This window comes from Priapulus caudatus, unplaced genomic scaffold (assembly GCF_000485595.1).
Source record: "Priapulus caudatus unplaced genomic scaffold, Priapulus_caudatus-5.0.1 Scaffold584, whole genome shotgun sequence".
NCBI classification, from domain to species: domain Eukaryota; kingdom Metazoa; phylum Priapulida; class Priapulimorpha; order Priapulimorphida; family Priapulidae; genus Priapulus; species Priapulus caudatus.
In genome coordinates, this window is record NW_014577645.1 from 180,887 (window position 1) to 195,376 (window position 14,490).

The 14,490-nt window shown below is 43.3% G+C and overlaps 1 protein-coding gene across 3 annotated transcripts; it reads left to right on the forward strand.

Moving 5' to 3' along the window:
• The first annotated feature begins 4,206 nt into the window (after positions 1–4,206).
• LOC106811864 (uncharacterized protein K02A2.6-like) lies at positions 4,207–10,439 on the forward strand. Of its 3 annotated transcripts, none has more exons than XM_014815585.1 (2): positions 4,207–6,625; positions 6,659–10,439. In XM_014815585.1, exons 1-2 carry the CDS (start codon positions 5,806–5,808, stop codon positions 9,952–9,954), a joined length of 4,116 nt encoding a protein of 1,371 aa, XP_014671071.1. In that variant the 5' UTR covers positions 4,207–5,805; the 3' UTR covers positions 9,955–10,439. The 3 variants fall into 3 exon arrangements, with proteins under 3 accessions (XP_014671071.1, XP_014671070.1, XP_014671069.1); XM_014815584.1 differs by having other exon boundaries at positions 4,207–6,565; positions 6,599–10,439; XM_014815583.1 differs by having other exon boundaries at positions 4,207–10,439.
• Positions 10,440–14,490: the final 4,051 nt, after the last annotated feature.

A 14,490-nucleotide genomic window follows, 5' to 3' on the forward strand; every position in this document is an offset into this window, starting at 1 on the left:
CTCTGACGGCATTTAGGTACTAAGTGCTCTGACGGCATTTACTTGCCGCCGATACAGACTACCTCTGACGGCAAATCAATATGTTCTGGCGGCAAATGCCGTCAGTTGCCGTCGTAAAATTCGATCCCTGCCGTAATGACTGATCCTATAGCCCCACGGCAACCGTACGCGGGCTATAGTTACTATAGAGCTCAAGGGGTCGTTGTCGTATCAGGTACTACAGATATGTACCGCGGTAGTTTTAAGTTGTTTAGTATTATGTTTATATTTTTACATGAGGTATGTTTAGGGTTAGGATTAGGGTTAGTGTTAGGGTTAGGGTACACTTCTGTAGTACAAGTCTGGTACACTTTGTGTATACATATATGTACCTCGGGTACATATCTGTAGTACCTGTTACGACAACGACCCCTTGAGCGTTACTAGAGCAGTGGGGGTGGCAGACTAGATCACTGGCAGCAGGAACCAGTCCGCTGCAGCTACAGCACACACGCGGCCATTGACTATGATATAGCTGCAGCGGACTGGTTCTTGCTGCCAGTGGACTAGATGACTTAACTGTACGTGTCATTTGCAACTCCCGTGCTTAAACTGATTAAAATTGTACTTCTACATGTAATTATTTCTTTTATAAGATGTACTCTGTATTTATGTATGTCTATGTCTAATAGTAATAGTAATATATATATACAGGGATCGAATTTTACGACGGCAACTGACGGCATTTGCCGCCGGAACATATTGATTTGCCGTCAGAGGTAGTCTGTATCGGCGGCAAGTAAATGCCGTCGTAGCACTTAGTACCTAAATGCCGTCAGATGTATAATTTAATGACGTGGATATTCCAAATATACACGCAAGTACAAACAGTCACCCTAACACTAACACTAACTCTAAACCGACTCGGCATATTAAATAATCTAACAATGTGTCTCACTGCTGCTCTGTGTACTTTTTGTATTTTATTACATGTAAATATTTTAAATTGACAAAAACTTTAATATTAATTGTACCATCTTGGTTTTATTCCTATTTGATACCATAATAAAGAAATAATTGTATATATGTTATCAATATCATTATCTTTTAGCCGTATAACTTATGATTTTTCACAGAAAATCGACGCGTTCAGTTTTCTAGACTTGCTGTCAGTGTTGCTACTTGCTGTCAGAGGGCACAACCTCTGACAGCAAGTAGCAGCCTTACTTGCTGTCAGAGACAAATTGTCAAATTCGATGCCTGATATAGTAGTTATATATATACTATATATAGCAGTTACATATATACTATATATAGTAGTTATATATCTATATATATAAAGTTGTTCAGCCGAATTTGTGTGTTCGCGCATAACTAGAGAACTCCGCAGCCTAGAGGAAAACTAAATATATTTTTAGAATCAGCACGCCTGGGAGGTGGTTATGGCTGAAACAAAATTTCAAAAAACTTAGAAATTTATAAAAATTCTATTCATCAATAGATGGCGTACAGATTAACATTATACATCACGTACGTGTGAATCCATGGTGTATAACCCTATCGGCCCAGTAGCCGAATGGATAAAGCATCGGACTCCTAAACCATTGATTCTGCGTTCGAATCCCACCTCGGGAAATCCTTTGTTTGTTTACTTTTGGACAGTTTAGTATGTACTTCTGCCGTATTCACCGTTCATTTCTAATTTTTTTTACTAAATTTAAACGTTTAGTAAAAATCCAGANTTTGGCACATGGATGTATTTGACCTACGAGTTGAGACAATTTGACATGGTTGATAACAATAGGTAGCCCAAGGCAGGGCAGAGTGAATTTTTATTTTAGCGGTGTGTACTGTGGGTATAAAAATTTCATTACCATGTTGAACTATAACACGGCGCCATTCAATACAAAACTGATGCGGCAAGGGACGAGCACGAAAGGTGGGATGCATTTTTGTATAATGTTTAGTATCTTGTTGATTCAGTAAAATGAGTCGCGATATGTTAGGTCTTGTAACTATTTTGCCTGTTTTGGCGCTAAAATAGAGACATGATAGCGAAATCGCATGCAATTAGAGCTTTGGTGGCTAATTACTTTGGAAATTCAATTAAAAAAAGTATTAAATTTGGTACTCAGGGAATATGTCTGATTTACCATTTGGAGGTTTAGTTTTGCAAACTTTCACCCAAAGCTAATTTTCAAGCAAGTTTGTCGTTTACATTTTTTGGCCTATTTTAATGGCGCCAAATAAGGCATTTATTCGAAATGTTCAAAAACTCGTTTCCATAACCATAGGCATAAATAAAATAAAGCAAACATGTTTGGTTTACTATAAATTCAACTTCTTATCAGTCATCCTTTTGCTTCAGAATAGGGACACACTCACACAACAAATAAACGATTGGTAAACGATAGCTGTAGGATTTTCTGACAGGGGGTCCGATTTTTTAAGAGGGGTCAAATTTCAGTGACCTTTTGACCTCTGCTGACCCTACTAACATAACAGATTTGCATATTGATGGATATTAAAGTGTTTATGAAGGACAAAAACTACCAAACATTTTTGGAGGCGGTCATTTGCTCAGATGGTATGTCCATTCCCCAGCCGCCGCATCTTGGCAAAATATTCAATTTTATATTGTCCCCTACCCCCCCCCATAATTAGGCATCTGTCGCTCCACCGACGACGCTGCCATATACCAAGTGGCAAATTGTCTACGATTAAAGCTGTGAGTCTCGGCTTGCTTTCATGGTTTTTTTTCATCTATGGACAGTAGGCCTTTCAAAACAATACTAGTGAGGATTGCCACCCAGGTGGTACCAATGAATTTGGGGGTCTGGCTCATGGCACTGCTAGGCGGCCTTACTGCCCTTGCGCGTGGGCATTTTCGTGGCTTTTTACGCGCGTTGTCATTGTTTTTCGATTTACACATTTTCCTCTTGCAGGAATGGCAGTGGCTACGGGTTACGGTTAGCGGTAGTCTTAATTGGTTTGCGATTACGGGTACGGAGAGTCCATTCGTTTTATTATTACGAGCACACAAGATGGCGGCGGGAATTGCGCCAGATTTCGAAATAACGCCTTGGGAAATTGAAAATTCACGATTTGAAGGTTTAGATGATGCTGATCCTAACACCTAAACCGTAACCCTAACCCAACGCTAACGCAAATAAAGGGGCTTCGAACGGGAACGTGATCAGTGACCGGACTCCAGCCACTGGTTGGTCGTCTGCAGGGTAAGCTAATCCACAAACTGGACACATTCCTCTGCGATTCCTCCCTTACACGTTCAAATAGTATGAACAAGTCTTCCCTTTCATATAATATGTATTGATATTGTAGCGGTTCTCTTTGGCTCTTGTCAACTGGCCCGTGACCGTGTTTTTTACTGTATTTGTCCTGCCTAGTAAAGTTATTTGCTTTTGTTAGGTTAATTGTTGTTGGTGTCACCGGGCTGCGCGGGTAAACTTCGCCCTACAAATTGATCGATAAGCTATATGATTCTTGTGCCGTGGGTGTCAATACAGGTCGAAGTCAAATGGTAGAGGGGTAGAAACATTTAGTTATTTGGTTAAGCCGTAAGGAGTATTATCTTCTAATTTTAACATATAAATGAATAAACAAGCGTACAGGGGACTCACTATTTACAACGCAGTTCCAGCTCTATCGTTCTAATTCATGCGGTAGTTTAACTTATATTGGTTTATCTATACTTTACAACTCCATAAGCGAAATCCCAATCAGACTTAACTGTCTATAGAATCTTCCCTATCGAACTATCTCTCGAACTCTTTCTCCATTTAGCTCTCTGCTCGGGGAACCCCTGATTTACGCTTATTTATCTATTTATTGCTCCAATGGTAAAGTGTACACACGAATCAGCTTGTGTATTCGTTTCTAGCTTGTGAACGGTTGACGTCACAAACCAAGTTCAAAAAAGACGATTGGACGTATATGGATGGACAGGCGAACCTATGGACGAGCAGTGGCACGAAACCTCACAATTAATATTCTGCTTTATCAGGTCCATGTTACGTGTGGTACTTACATTTGCGTCCAGGGCAGAGATACACTAATAGGTGGAGGGGGAGGAGTTGGTTAAAGATGGGCTTGCACATTGATGGACCTGTGCAGTTTAGCATGGTTGAAATAAAGTGTTATTCAGGACCTTACTATTCATGACCTCTTGTGTTGCTCAATCTCACTTATTACAGGGAGTTCTAGCATAAGGCTACTATTACATGGTGGCAGCGCGGATCGAACACCGTCTGTTGGATGATTGACAGGACATGCACGAGAGTGCAGGGCCAGTGGCACACACCGCAGTATTCGCCGCGCCATACATAATGGCATGTGTGCCTGTGTGGTAAATGTACGACTGTGCGTCGGACTGCACCGTATGCTGAAGTGGCGAATGGCGATCGACTGGACAAAGTCAAGGAAACTGTAATATGAATTGAAATCTTGAGTGACTCGGGTTTGCACCAGTGACAAGGAAGCAATGTGTCGGAAACTTCGGGACATTGTGAGCTTGAGTGTGATAAATATTTGTTATCAACACCATCGAGCTCGAGCTTCGGCGAACCATCAAGCGTTGCCTAGATAGCTGCATGCATGCAGCCATTACCCCGCGGACGGATACTATCAAGGTTTCGTGGGACTTTCGGTGACACACATCTGGCTATCATAGCAGATAACTTGCATGTAGTAAATTACACATGCACATTCGACGCTGAGTGCCGTGCGGTGTTACACGGGACAGTTTTCACAACTACACATACGGGACACATACCCGCAGTGTGGAGTCAACAAGGCTGAGCATCAACCAGTGATGGAACACTAACACTAACAGTGCCAGTTTCACAGGGAGGTCTGACTCGTAGTAGTTTTGGTGATCAGAGCGGAACACAGGCCATCAGCATCGAAGATTGCTAACAGAATTTGGTGCACCTGAGCGGAGAATTCGAGACACTCTTCGTCAGCACGGGCTTACAAGCAGCTTGAGACTATAGCAGACAAGCAGCATTGACATTGTACGTGATCATCGCGAACTGTATGTTACAGACTAGCCAGTCGACGTAGACAGCAGATGCAGTCAAGCCAAGTCGAAGACAAGCTAAGTCCAAAAATAAAGGGCTGATCGAACATTGTCATTTATGAAAAGTTATGTGCGTGTACACATACTGCATGTATCACGCAGATCTTGTAGTTTAGTGCATTTGTTATCAATGTCAAAATAGCGAATGAAGCTACGTATTGTTACCGAGAGTATTTTTGGTCGAAATAGGTGGTATGTATACATATCATAAAGCGTATAAATTGTGGAAGCCAGATATTCGGAAATATTTGGTTGGCATTAGCATAGTGCAACCCATGAAATAGTGTGTATAAGCCACACCAATATTTTCCTCCAGAGATAACGTGCCTGATTAGTGATTACCACTGAAGATATTGGTATATTATAACGTTGGTCATATCTGTTTACATTTATGCGTACATCATAATTTTGCCAACGGGATTACCTTGCTCATAGCAAATGAGAGGATGCCATGGTTATTTGTAAGTCGGAATTCATACATGTTTATGGCTGTATTCACTGCCCGTAATTATTGTATTGGTAATCATATGTATACATTCAGTTCACGGTCATATTACTGTATGTAACAAGTATACATGTGCTGTAAAGGTGATTGAGTTCATACCACTCGCTTATATATTGATTCCATTACCAAGATTGCAATTATAGTGAATACGGTGCTATAGTGTTCACCTACAGTTGTATGTAACAACAAATTGTCAATCTATACTGAGGATACACATAGCAACATGGCTAGTGGATCACTGCCTACACCTCGGATGGACTGGTCCAGCCCTGACCGGTCACAGGCCCTAAATGAATTTAGACAGGTGGCCAATATGTGGTTTACCATTAAGAGAATAGCATCTGCCGACCAGCACACATACATCATACTATGGTCTGGTAAGGAGGGACTACGCATGTTCAACACCTGGAATCTGACTGAGGATGAACTAAACAGCCCTGTAAACATATGGGATGCATTTTCACAGCAGCTGGTCCCGCGAGATAACTTCAGAATTCATAGGCTGGAATTCCAAAGGTTTAAACAGGGTGTATCAGAGTCAATTGATGATTTCGTCCTCCGATGCAGGACCAAGGCAGCACAGTGTAACTTTACAACTGAGGACATAATTGAAGAGCGAATAATTGAAGTTCTTATCGCAGGGGTCAGCCACCCAGAGGTACAGAAGACACTGCTAAGCAAGGATGCAAAGTTAACTCTTAAAGGTGCCATCACAGAGGCAAGAGCACATGAAGCAAGCATCGTGCACATGAGTCAGCTACAGGGCCTAGACTCTGCATCAGTTCATGCAATGCGAATGGAGAAACCCTGTGGGAACTGTGGTGGACACCACCAACCGAGGAAATGTCCAGCATTCAATGCCGTATGCCACAAGTGCCAGATGACAGGCCACTGGGGGAAATGTTGCAGATCATCTGCGTCAACACACCCTACTTACAGAGGCAAAGGTGGCAGGGGACGCGAAAGGTACCAAGGTGGCAGAGGTCAATTTAGTTACCATGGTGATAGAGGCAGAGGTCAATTTAGTTACCATGGTGATAGAGGCAGAGGTCAATTTAGTTACCATGGTGATAGAGACAGAGGTCAAGTTAGTTACCGCGGTTATGGAGGCAGAGATCAGAACCCCAATCCATTATCATCACAAAAGAACGTCCACCCAATAGACTGCCAGCAGCAGGACAGTCTGACCACTGATATGGAGGCTATGTCACTTGACGCAATTTTTATCGGTGACGTACGCACAGATGGTACTCCCCAGGCGGACCAAAGAGATGAGATATTTGCTAACTTGAGCATTACATTGAGGAATAAACCTGGCAACCACACGCTGAAAGTAAAGGTTGACACGGGTGCCCAAGGAAACGTGCTACCATTACGTACATTCAGAAGAGCATTCCCTGAGCTACTTGACACCAAAGGATACCCAAGGGATGGGACGGTTCAACAGGAACCAACCAAGCTTTATGCATACAATGGCGCTGCTATGCACCAATATGGATGTGTTAAAGTTCGCTGTCAATACAAGGATGGGAAATGGCTCTCAACCAGATTCTACGTGGTGGACACACCAGGACCTGTGATACTAGGGTTACAGAGCGCAGTCAAAATGCGTCTGGTGGAAATCAACTGCGAGATACGCAAGGACACTACAGGACCCATTGGGCATACTCCGACCCTTGAGATCCGCAGCAAAAGTGATCTCCAAAATCAGTACCCTGACCAATTCCGAGGCATAGGACAATTTCCTGGGGAGTATGACATTGCGCTTGAACTTGATGTTGTACCTGTTGTACATCCGGCAAGGAAGTTTCCGATACATCTCAAAGAAGAACTCCGGGAAGAGCTGGATAGGATGGAGTCCATGGAAGTCATTGAAAAAGTCAGTAAGCCGACAGACTGGGTCTCGTCGCTAGCGATCAGCAGGAAGAGTAATGGGAAGTTGAGAGTTTGCCTGGATCCCAAAGACCTCAACAAAGCGTGTAAAAGAACGTATCACAAGGCCCCAACCTTGGAAGAAACCACACACAAGCTACATGGTGCCCGTGTATTTTCCAAGTTAGACGCGAGGCATGGGTATTGGAGCATCCAGCTCACTGACAGAGCCAGTGACTTGACGACGTTCAACTCCCCGTTTGGAAGGTACAGATTCAGAAGGCTACCATTTGGTCTCAAGGTGGCCCAAGACATCTTTCAAGAGAAGATGGATCTCATCCTCTCAAGTTGCCCTGGAACACTCAACATCGCAGATGACATCATCGTGTATGGGCATGACGGTGAGGAACATGACAAGAATCTGCACGTCTTGATGACCACTGCTACAAAGTTTGGACTGGTCTTCAACCTGGACAAATGTGATATCAAGGTGGACGAAGTGGCGTTCTTCGGATGCATTTATGGCAAAGAGGGCGTCCGTCCAGATCCCAAGAAGGTGGAAGACATTCACAGCCTTCCACCGCCAAGCTGTGTAAGAGACCTGCAACGTTTCCTGGGCATGATACAGTATATGTCGCCCTTCATACCAAACCTTGCGACGCATACAGATGCACTTCGCAGCCTGACCAAAAAAGACAATGAATGGCAGTGGACAGCATCTCACCAGCAGTCGTTTGATGTGGTGAAATCCCTCATCACATCCATGTGCACGCTAACCTACTTTGATCCTACCAAACAGTCAACGGTACAAGTTGATGCATCATCACGAGGTCTTGGTGCAGTGCTCCTGCAAGATGACAGACCTGTTGCATTCGCAAGTAAAGCCTTGACTGAAACTGAGCAGAGATACGCGAACATAGAACGGGAGATGCTTGCTGTGGTTTTCGGCTGTACCCGTTTCCATACTTACCTCTATGGATCAACGTTCATTGTAGAATCTGACCACAAACCCCTTGAGAGTATCCACAAAAAGAACCTGGCAAATGCACCCCCAAGACTACAGAGGATGCTGTTGCGGTTACAACCATACGACTTCCAATTGGTCTACAAACCGGGCTCTCAAATCGGCCTTGCGGACGGACTGTCACGCATAAACCCCCAGAAGCAGCCGACCATCGAACTCAACAGCACTATCCACACAATCAATGTGGCGCCAAACCGTCTTGTAGAGCTACAACGCAGGACAGATGAAAGCAAGGAGCTGAAAGCCCTGAAGGAGTTGACAGTAAATGGATGGCCAGATGAGGCTAGTCTTGTACCCAAGGAACTACGCAAGCACTGGTCGGCAAAAGACTCATTCTCCGTCGAAGATGGTGTACTGCTGAAGGGCTGTAGGATTATCATACCAGAAGGCATGCAGCAGGAAGTGCTCAAGAAACTTCATGAAGGTCACCAGGGCGTGACGAAAACACAACTCCGTGCCAAGTCCTGTGTGTACTGGGACGGAATCAGCAAAGACATCGAGCACATGGTTGGATCCTGCACATCATGCAGAGAACACCAGAGAGCCCAGCAAAGGGAGCCCCTACTTCAACATGACCTTCCCTCGAGGCCCTGGGAAACAGTGGGAACCGACCTGTTTCATCTGTATGGAGATGAATACCTGATCATTACAGACTACCACTCAAAGTTTCCCTTCATCAGGAAGGTCAGAGGGAGATGCACAAGCGGATCAGTTGTCCAAATCACCAAAGACATATTCAGTGAGCAAGGGATACCCCTGAAGGTGATCAGTGATAATGGACCCCAGTTTGCCAGCCAAGAGTACAAAGCCTTTGCACAGGAGTGGGGATTTCAACACGTCACTTCCAGTCCTCACTATCCTCAAAGTAACGGACTTGCTGAGCGTGCCATACAGACCGTGAAGAGGACATTGACAAAGGTGAAGGAATCCAACGGTGACCTACACCTCGCATTGCTGAGCCTTCGAACCACTCCTGTGGACACAGACCTGCCATCGCCAGCTGAGCTTCTACAAGGCAGAAAGATGAGAAACACCTTGCCAGACAAGTTGAGCAGTTTGTCGGCCGCCCAGACAGACACGTACGAGAAGCTGATTGCAAGGCAGAACAAACAGAAAGAAAACTATGACTGCAGAGGTGTGAAGGAACTTCCTCCACTGCGAACAGGAGAGAAGGTGCTCACATATGAACACAATACAGGAGTGTGGAGCCCAGCAACGGTTGTGGAAGCATGCAGAGAACAACGATCCTACCTCATTCAGACTCCTAATGGGGGCATAAGAAGACGCAACCGCAGAGACGTAAGAACTTTGGGTTGTCCACCTCAGCATGTGAACTCTGAGGGGGACCACAGGCTACCCAAGGCGCCACCACTCCCTCCAGATCGGGCACAAGATCGGCAGAAAACACGTGGTGATGCATGCTACACAAGATCAGGGCGCAGAATTGTAAAGCCCAATCGCCTTATTGAGCAATAGGCATCTGTGTCATACACATGACTCACTTGTGTACATTGCTTTGGAGTTACTGTACAATATATTACAGTTATTAAAAGAAAATAATAACACACATGTAATAGCATACTAGACTTTGTAAAGTGAGAAAGCTTGTATATGTGAAACACAGGAATTGAAGTTATGTACATCTTTATCGTAATTCATGCAAGTGTAAACAATTGTTATATATGAGGTTTTGCGTTGTGTTACGAATTCGTAAAGCAACAGTTAAAAGTAAGCATTCACAGAGCTTGCGGCTCACACAGCAACGCAAGGAATGAAGCCATTCAAAAGTTGGAGTTGTGTTTGTTTGATTGATGTTTGTTGAAGTCACACACAAAAAAGTTGTTGGTTCTGAGATGTGGTTATAAGAGGATTTATTATTTAGGTACAATTGTCATACGCTTTAAAAGTTTAAAACGTTTATCATACTGTTTTCATCATGCTCAACTTTTCATTGTGGGGAAGGGGGATCGATGATTACACTGTGGTACTACTTTGCGCGTCAGCGCAAAGTACACTAATAGGTGGAGTGGGAGTTGGTAAAGATGGCTGCACATGATGGACCTGTCAGTTAGCATGGTTGAATAAAGTGTTATTTTCAGACGCTTACTATCATGTAACCTACTTGGTGTCTCAATTCTCAATATACAGGAGTTAGCATAAGGCTACTATTACAGAGATCATCGATGACAGAGGTAGAGTGAGCGGACACCGATAGTGTTTAAAAGAGTGTCGGAGAAGGAGAAGGTCCGAGAGTGAGGCGAGCTAGAGCAGATCGAGTAGCGGCGAGAGTGTCACGCACGAGATGCGAGTCGAGTAAAGGAGTGAAGTATAAAATATGGAGAGAGGAGAAAGTATGTAGTTACAAGGCTAGGGCTTTCCTAATATAAACACAGGTGTACAGATAAACAATTATTTACAAATTCCTATGTGCTGAGATACCCCCTAACCATAGTAAATCATATTCATCACACAAATTATAGCTCCTCTGGTAAGATATTGGCGCATGCGCCAACACACTAACGTTGCCAGATTATGTACTGGCTGTATAGCGCAGTGGTCACGCTTACATGCAAGGTATTCTCCTATTTATTAAGGGATGTTACTGATAGAATGTTATCATATAAATCCACGCTAGATGACTCCTCTTTAATTATAATACATAATCATTGAAAATATTATTCATCTCGGAGATATGACGCATGCCGCGAGCACCGTTTCAGGCGTGTAAGACCGATTAAGGAAAAACTGCTTAATATAGCTTGTTGTGGGACAGAGGGTAAGAGACTTAGAAAAGCGGCAGGGAGACATAGCTGAGGGGCAGTAGAAGAAGAATTAGGCTGAACGAGGGACAGGGCGACAATGGGAAATACGGGAGGGGGTGAAGTAGCCGTTTTCCACCCTACAGGTTAGGGCGCTCTCCTAATTATAAAACAAAGTGTACTGATAACAATTAGTTACAAAAGTTTATGCTGAGATACCCCCTCACCATATTAAATGCATATTCATCACAAAATATGACTCTTCTGTAAGATATCGCGCATGGTCAACACACTAACGTACGCAACGATTATGTAGCTGGCTAGTGGTCACCTACATGCAATGTCTTCTCCTATTTATTAAGGGATGTCTACTGATACAATGTTATCATATAAATCCATGCTAGGATGACTCCTGCTTCATTTAAATGCATAATCATTGCAAAATATGATTCTTCTCGGAAAATATTGCGCCGCGCGAGCACCGTTTCAGGCGTGTAGTACCGACTAAATGCATGATATAGCTTGCTTGTGGAGAGTGAGGTAAAAGAGACTGATGGAAAAGGCGCAGGAAGATAGGCTGAGGCGCGGTAGAAGAAGAATTAGGCTGAGCGAGGGACATGGGAGACAATGGAAATACGGGAGAGGGTGAAGCTAGCAGTTTTGCCCCTACAGGCCAGGCGCTCTTCTAATATAAACAGCAAGTGTTCTGATAACAATTAATTGTAAACATATAGGCCTGAGATACCCCTAACGCATATTAATGATGCATAGTCATCACAAAATATAACTCGCTAGTAAGATATTGCGCATGCGTCAAACACACTAACGTAGCCAGATTATGTACTGGCTGGTATATGCAGTGGTCACCATTACATGCAAGTTTTTTGTTTTCTTCCTATTTATTAAGGAATGTCTACCGATAGAATGTTATCATATAAATCCATGCTAGGATGACTCCTATTCATTTTAATGCGCATAATCATTGCAAAATATGATTCTTCTCAGGAGATATTGCGCATGCGCGAGCGACCGTTTTCATGGGCGTGTAGTACCGATCAAGGAAACTACATAATATAGCTTGGCTGTGGAGGAAGGGTAGCGAGACTTGCGGAAAAAGCGGCAAGGAAAGATAGCTGAGGGGCGGTAGAAGAAAAATTAGGCTGAGCGAAGGACAAGGGGAGCAATGGAAATACGGAGGGGTGAAGTAGCAGTTTTGCACACCTGGCAGGCCTAGGGCGTCTCCTAATTATAAACACAGGTGGACTGATAAACTGTAGTTACAAAAATGCTATGGCTGAGATACCCCCTAACCATATTAAATATACTATTCATCACAAAAATATGACTTCTTCTGGTAAGATATTGCGCATGCGTCAACACACTAAACGTATAGCCAGATTATGTACTGGCTTAGTATAGTGCAGTGGTCACCTTACCGTGCAAGGAATTCATCCTATTTATTTAAGGAATGTCTACTGATAGAATGTTATCATAATAATCCACGCTAGAATACTCCTCTTTATTTTTAATACATAATCATTGCAAAATATTCTTCTTCTCGGCAGATATTGCGCATGAGCGAGCACCGTTTAGGCGTGTAGTACCGACTAAAAAAAACGGCATAATATAGCTTGCTGTGAGAAGAGAGGGGTAAGACGACTGAGGAAAAGCGGCAGGGAAGATAGCTGAGGGCGGTAGAAGAAGAATTAGGCTGAGCGAGAGGCATGGGAGACAATGGGAATACACGGAGGGGGTGAAGTAGCAGTTTTGCCCCCTACAGGCTAGGGCGCTCTTCTAATTATAAACACAGGTGTTCTGATAACAATTCATATATAAAAATCTGTATGGCTGAGATACCCCCTAACCATAATTAAATGCATAGTCATCATAAAATATAACTCAGCTAGTAATGCGCATGCGTCACACACCTAACGTAGCCAGATATGTACTGGCTGGTATATGCATGTGGTCACCCTTACATGCAAGGTTTTGTTTTCTTCCTATTTATTAAGGAATGTCTACCATAGAATGTTATACTAATAAATCCATGCTAGGATGACTCCTATTCATTTAAATGCATAATCATTGCAAAATATGATTCTTCTGCGGGAGATATTGCGCATATGCGCGAGCACCGTTTCATGCGTTGTAGTACGCATTAAGGAAAACTGCATAATATAGGCTTGCGCGTGGGAGAGACGGGTAAGATACTGAGGAAAAGCGGCAGGAACGATAGCCGAGGGGCGGTAGAAGAAGAATTAGGCTGAGCGATGGACAGCGGCGACAATGGAAATACGGAGGGGTGAAGTAGCATTTTTGAACCCTGCAGGCTAGGGCGCTCTCTAATTATAAAACAGGTGTTCTGATAACAGAATTTAATTACAAAAAATTATGCTGAGATACCCCTAACCATATTAAATGCATAATCATCACAAAATATAACCTCGTCTGGTAAGATATTGCCGCATGCGTCAACACACTACGTAGCCAGATTATGTACTGGCTAGTATAGGCAATGGTCAGCTTACATGCAATGTTTTCTTCCTATTTATTAAGGGATGTCTACTGATACAAGTTATCATATAAATCCACGCTAGGATAACTCCTCTTCATTTTTAATACATAATTATTGCAAAATATTCTTCTTCTCGGAGATATTGCGCATGCGCGAGCACCGTTTCAGGCGTGTAAGTATACCGACTAAAGAAACGGCATAATATAGCTTTGCTGTGGGAGAGAGGGGTAAGGCCTGAGGAAAAGCGGCAGGAAGATAGCTGAGGGGCGGTAGAAGAAGATTAGGCTGAGCGAAGGACAGGGGAGACAATGGAAATACGGGAGGGGTGAAGTAGCAGTTTTGCACCCTGCGCGGCTAGGGCGCTCTCCTAATTATAAACAACAGGTGACTGATAAGCTGTAGTACAAAAATCTATGCTGAGATACCCCCTAACCATATTAAATATATATTCATCACAAATATGACTCTTCTGGTAAGATATTGCGCATGCGTCAACACACTAACGTATATCCAGATTATGTACTGGCTAGTATAATGCAGTGGTCACCTTACCTGCATAGGTATTCATCCTATTTATTAAGGAATGTCTACTGATAGAAATGTTATCATATAAATCCACCGCTAGGAACTACTCCTCGCTTCATTTTTAATACATAATCATTGCAAAATATTCTTCTTCTCGGAATATTGCGCATGAGCGAGCACCGTTTCAGGCCGTGTAGTACCGACTAAAAGAAA